The 6,547-nt window shown below is 36.6% G+C and overlaps 1 protein-coding gene across 1 annotated transcript; it reads right to left on the reverse strand.

The window, feature by feature from the left end:
* Positions 1–651: 651 nt before the first annotated feature.
* On the reverse strand, positions 652–6,460 carry LOC113376333 (gamma-aminobutyric acid type B receptor subunit 2-like). Its single transcript, XM_026616241.1, has 14 exons — positions 6,422–6,460; positions 4,404–4,709; positions 4,154–4,329; positions 3,857–4,061; positions 3,556–3,789; positions 3,417–3,494; positions 3,114–3,346; positions 2,801–3,041; positions 2,612–2,737; positions 2,432–2,542; positions 2,142–2,366; positions 1,843–2,071; positions 1,639–1,810; positions 652–1,564 (listed from the first exon to the last, which is right to left on the reverse strand). The coding sequence occupies exons 1-14, from the start codon at positions 6,458–6,460 to the stop codon at positions 652–654; spliced, it is 3,288 nt and encodes a 1,095-aa protein (XP_026472026.1).
* Positions 6,461–6,547: the final 87 nt, after the last annotated feature.

The raw sequence follows: 6,547 nt of genomic DNA on the forward strand, positions 1-6,547 counted from the left end.
CAATTGTAAGGTTCTAATAATTATGAGCAATATAAATTTGGTGAAGTCGGACAATTCATATAGCTGTTAGATGTGACTCAGTATTTGCTAAAGATCATGATCTTAATATTAAGCTTCTGAAATCCTTCTGCGATGACAATAGGTTTGCTATAATCTTGACTTAAGGCACTAATTGCCGGTGTATGTACTAGACACTTTACGAGCTACAGCTATATCAAGAGTTATTCAATGCCCTTCTTTAATTTGACTACAACTTTAGCGTGACAGAGCAACTCGTTATCATCCCCAAATCATAGAAATACTCATTTAATGTCAAGTGAAATGAAAATTGAACTGAACATCTTTCATAGAAATAGGTAATCATACTGTGTTCATGTGATATGTTGAATGCTAAATTAAAATTGATGAGAATTGACAGCAGAACATTTGTATTAATCAGTGTGAACCTGAAATGCGTAACCACTATCTACAGTATTATTATATTCGAACATGATCAATTACTTTATCAATGTAAATCTCTATTTACCTAACAACTAACGCATATTAACACGTAATATCGATAAAAAGTATTGACAATTTCGTTAAAATAACAGCCGATAACTTAGTTTCGAGTATTTAATATTAGTTTAAGCACCCACGAGGCGACAGTCACTACAGATATTCGACTATATCACATTTAATAGAAATGTTTGGACAACTAGCACCCACAGCCGCTCCTGAGGCGCCGCGCCTCGGTTCTCTTTCGGTTAATAGTTTTCTGAATATTGGTAAAATAGTGCCGTCTAAAAGTTCCGATTCCGAGCTGGCGGCATGGACTGCGGAATTCTTAAGCTGCGCGCCCGGGCCTGCGGCGTTGCTGGCTGACAAGGGAGCAATTCTGGCCACGTCCGGCGTAGACCGATGGTGGGTCCGAGCGTTTCGCGTTAATGGGCCGCATCTACTGGCTTCCATATCGATGCTCTGGATCTGCAATGCTTGCTGTTGCTGGCTGGGCTGCTGCTTCGTCTTGTGCCTGTGACTTCGATGCCTATTCTTTTCGGACACGCTTCGGTGCATAGGGCTTTGCGCCGGACTTTGAGCGCTGTCAGATGCGGTGCAATGTCTTCGATTGCCAGGCGACGACTCGGCTGCCATAGGACAGGTGCGCGTAGGTCTCGTACAAATTTTATTATGTGCCAATGTTGCCGTGTCCCATAAATCGCTCTGGGAAACGACGAAGCTCTGCTGTAGCGTTCTACTACGTCGTTCCGATTCATTTCCTACATCGGGTCGTGTTACACTCCCATTTAGTTGACGAGCATCGTGATGTCCGAAAGAAACACTTCTAACTTTATCCTGGGGTGGGTCTATCGATTGTACTTGGACAGGCTGTTCAGATAAAGCAGGTGCTGTGGCAAGTTCTGAAATTGTCTGTTGAACTTGAGGCTCAGGTTGCGGCTGTGGAAGTGATTGCACCTGTGATTGTTTCTGAGAGGGTGGTTCTTGTTGTGTTATTTGAGCGGTTTGTGTAGTGATGGGCACATCAGCCGGTTCTGGCGGAGGCGTATCCGGTATTTTTAGTTTTCTGTAACACGTGTACAAAATAATTATTGATATTTATAAATAATTTTGTAGATACGTTGAATTTTATAAACATACTTTTGCCCCGGCGTGGTTTGTCCTGGCTGTACTAAGTCCTGAGACGAAGACAAACTGACAATGGAGGTCATATCACTTGTTTCGGTAGCACTTGGAGGTGCGGTGGTCTCGCTGGCGCTCGGACAGCGCAAAAGTGGAACCGTTAGTCTATGAGCATTATTATTGGACGCCGCTGGTGGAGGTGCGTCACCCCAGGGCGTTTACCTTCTAGTAAACCTCTTGCTTCTGGACCAAGTCTGCGCATTAGCACTTGCAATTCAGCTTCGCGTTCTACCAACGCCTTTCGGAATCGACAATTCGTATTTTTAACATCGCGTAAACGCTGTTCTAATTCGCAAGCTGAAGAATCTCGCCGCGTCTTCGACATTGGTCGAAGCGTGGCCCGAATTCGCTTGTCGATGCTTCCGCCTGGGTTTCGACGTAATTCCACTAACTGTTAATATACAAGACGATCATATAATAAAATGTGGAGTGATAAATATACGTTCAATATAGATAATTACCTTTGGTACAAATACGAGACATAACGTAGCTGTTGTACAGAAAATAATAAATAATGATATAATAACAAACATGGCATCTTTACGGTCAGATAAGACTAATGCTATTGCTGCACCCATGATGCACATCAGCACGACATTATAGACAGATAGTCCGACATGTTTAGAATCATTGAGCGCGGGAATAGAAACGTGACGTGTCTCCCAGGCCAGAAACGCTCCAAAAATCTAAAAATTACATTTACTTATAATCTAATTAATACCTTAAAAATGATTAAATTAATGGAAATTACCATTAATAGTCCTTTGTAGGCGTATATTACACCTACGAATATCGTCATTCTTTCAGATTGACAATATTCATTTTCTCTCACCACTAGCACATCTTCCGAAGTAGGATGAGGCTATTTCAATAAAATACAATTTTAGTAAAATAACTTATACTAAGTAACAGCAGTAACAAAAATACGAACATAAGGTTCCATTTGTTTTGTCGCTCTGTAAAACGGATCTGCAACTTGCCAAGTTGTCATAATTGCTAAATCTACTACGGCTAACAGGACTCCTACGACCATGAACAGTTGATAATCTTTGATTACCTATGATATAAATATTCAGGGCAAATAAAAAAAAATTGTTTTTTTTGCACATTTACAATATACCTTTTTATTTAATTTAACATCCGTAAATATGCTATGAACTCTCCATGTCTTCGAGAACATTGCTCCAAACGCAAGGCTGAAACCAGCCATAAGCAACCAAGCTCTGGCCGTGCATATATAAGGGAAAGCGCGAACGCTGCTGAGACCACTATCAAGTCCAAGAAATATTACACTGAGGTATGTCAACATGCAGCCAACTATGATCAAATTGTTCAAATGCGGGCTGGACATTTTGATGTACCTATAGAAAGTAATAAATTATTGTTAACAATATATAAGATGAATTCTGTGTGAATGTAGGTATATAAAGTACCTCTGATTTCTGTATTTTATATTGATGGCTAGAAACACGGAAGCCATAATAACGATGCCGAGCGCGGCGCAGCTAGCGAGCACAGCGTAAATTGTGATATTGACCTGGCTGTGTTCTACTAGATGGAGTGTCCTGTCCTTAGGCGGAGCGCGACCTATCCAGCGCAACGGCTCGCCAAGCTCCAGATCCAGCCTTTCATGCTGGTCAGTAGTGTTCGGTACATATTCTCCAACCTAAATACGATAAAAACAATCATTGCAATTGATTAGAATGGACAAACCAATGTTCTCAAATTTCTATTACCTTAACTTCAGCTCCGTTTTGAAATTGTTTGAGTAAAATGCTGGCGCGACGTTCATTATCATAAAACCTCACAGGACCCTGAATTATATTTTCACATCAAATTAATTTAGCCTCACAAATTATTATGATTTTACCATACCGTGACTCCTTCAAAGCTGGTATTTTTGAGCGCCTCCAGAAACAGAGCGCCCCACATAGGATCACGATACTTAAAATCTGCCACAGACTGCTCACGTTTCAGAGACTTTACGCGTTGGGCAACGTGCTGTATGGCAATAGCCACTGCCCAAATTCCATCATATGTATATCCATGAAATCTTGAATACTCGTTACCTCGTCTGCTATCGTACTCGGCTTGATACTCGTCCGCCGTCTTGAAGGTGATTTAATTTTAATAACATATTGACAATACAAAACAGAGACTACGTTTTTTTACTTACGATTCCTGAGATTGTAATGTGTCCCGACGTAGACAAAGGTAACAGATCGGTCAGGATAGTCGATTCTAAAGCAATTGTTAATTCTTCTACAGTACAATTAATGTCTGTTGGCTTAGTCCACCATTCTGAATTATAGTTTCCCATAATAAGCCACTGGTAAGCACGACCAAACATCGAATCTAAAATGATATAAATGGAGATGCAGCTGATGAAGGAAACTATAAGCAGCTTATGAAGAAGTTAAAAAAAAAACTATTTGAAAACGTTTGTCTACTATTCAAATAGAAGAAGTATCACCTGAATGCTTCGCAGAAAACTCTTCTAGCCCAACTTTCGTTAAAATTGCCCAAAATCACCCGGACGTCTTTGTTGCGCAACTTCCACAGCGCGTCTGTGACATCCGTAGTAAAACTTTGTGTTTCAACCACTTCGAGTCCCAGCATATCCAATTCGGCGACGAGTCGATTATGGGCCTCGATTGATATAATAAATGATTATTTCTATAAATATTTGTTTTAACTAGTTGCACTATCTATTATCAACTCACGAGTGAATATCTAGGTTCGTTCTGGTACACTGTTCCGACCCTGGTCCAATTGAATTGTCGTAGTAGAGCGAGTCTCGGCGCATTGAAAGCGTTTTCCGACGGAACAATCCTAAAGAAGTTGGGAAACGCCTCGCTGGTGAACATCGGATGTGTGTCGGCATAGGAGAGCTGCGTCAGTTGCCAGTGTTTGGAGGCCTTCGCTATCGGATCGGTGACGTGCGTGCAGGCAGCGCCGAACAGCATCAGCTTGTGAGGACCAGAGTGCATCATGTCGAAGAACGCTTTCACTCCTACCGCGGCGTTACACTGAAGAAAAAAAAAAAGGATACACGATTAAAACATTGATCACACACATTAAATAATATTCAGTCATACAAAGTGCTATACCAATATCAACGTTATTTTGCTAATAAATTGTATATGTGTAAGATTGAGACAACCTTCCTGCCGATAGTTCTTTTTCCCGATTTTCTTAATATTTTCCTTTTAACCTTCTTAGTTTGAAATTTATATTTCTATTATATTTGCAATTATTTTTTAACTAAATTCTCATTTTGATACTCGGCTTATTTTTATTTCTGATTTAAAAATTTTACGCAATCGCCAGAATCAAGACATTAATCAATTTCAAACTTGAAACATTGTATTGTCAATATTCAAACTATACTACTGACACAATATTACAAATATCTTAAATTCACAAAGAAAAGCTCATGTATTATCCAAAAAATCGATTTGCTAATTTCATGTCTAGTGATTGGGCCGTTCAGCGCCAAATTTGAAAAAAGTATCTGTGTTTGTGTAAGCCAAAATTTAACATTTCTTAAGAACAGCTGTTTTACTTTATAAAAAATATATACAATAATTTCATAAAACTTAAAAATTAACTAAAATCATTAATTATCAATTTACTAATTTCGCATGAAAGTTGTTGTAACGATGTTCTCGAAAACTCTGCCTTTTCAGGAATGCTATGATGCCTAATTAAAATTGGCAAAAGGTCTTGATGGCCCCTTAACACGCTATCGAGGCGCTTTATCAAACTATTACTCGTCAAATACCGAAAATATTTTTAACACTTCTTAAATGACTTGAGAAACTAGTTGGATGTATTAACATATTTATTTTAAAGTATTGATATTGTTCATATAATTGCAATTACAAATTAACACGTGTATGACAAAGCAAACTTAAACAAAATTAAATAAACTATTGGCGAAAAATATAAATTTAGTTTATATGTTAAAATATCATACTTGCAAAGAAATAATGAAGTTGATTCATGATGTTTTGTTTTGGCATCTAAGCAAGAAGTTATACTGAACACCCGGCGCGTTTATATTCGTTATTGAAAATCATTTGGCAATTTCGTGAGTCATTTGAATTGAGATCAACGCACTTTTTAACATAAATTACTATAGTACAACTTATACTTATGTTGTACTTATAGTACAACACACTATCATATTTTATCAAATAAAAAAAATTAATATTTAGAAAGGTTTCATTTTTATAAAAATGTTTCAAAGTTTTTAAATAAAATAAATTGATTTTTTTTTCAATTTAAGGCAAATAATTCAACAATTTCTTTAAGTACTCAAAAATTCCAGAATATTTAACAATGTCGAAAAAAAACATACTGAAAAATTTATAAATAAACAAAATTTAAAATGAATGAATATTATACTTATCACAAATAAATATTTTACAGAAGGAACTTTTCCAGTTCAAGTTGATAAAGTAAGACATTATGAGTGCTTTAAAAAGCTTCATTAATTCATTACCGATCATTTTTAATGGTAATTGATATTTTTGATAAGTTCAGTTTTTATATTTGATTGTTAATTTATAAAAATAGAAATTCTACTATTGAACAAGGAATTTTTATTTAAAAATTGTACAGTTTCGAAATAAAATGCATTCCACTATTATGATTTTCATAATGTAAAATATATTATTTATAGTTTTTGGTATAAAACCTTGATTAAATAGTGTAACTATATGTACTCAATTTTTACTGATGAGACATATTTGTTCTCAGCTTTCAAATCAAACATGTTAAGAAAATTCAAAGATGTTAGAATAAATGATCAATAGAATTTTTGAATGCCCCAAAATATGTTCAAAAATGTTCAATTTATGAA

Source organism: Ctenocephalides felis, unplaced genomic scaffold (assembly GCF_003426905.1).
Source record: "Ctenocephalides felis isolate EL2017-DRISC unplaced genomic scaffold, ASM342690v1 CF-g0.4_SCAFFOLD_01886, whole genome shotgun sequence".
In the NCBI taxonomy this organism is placed as follows: domain Eukaryota; kingdom Metazoa; phylum Arthropoda; class Insecta; order Siphonaptera; family Pulicidae; genus Ctenocephalides; species Ctenocephalides felis.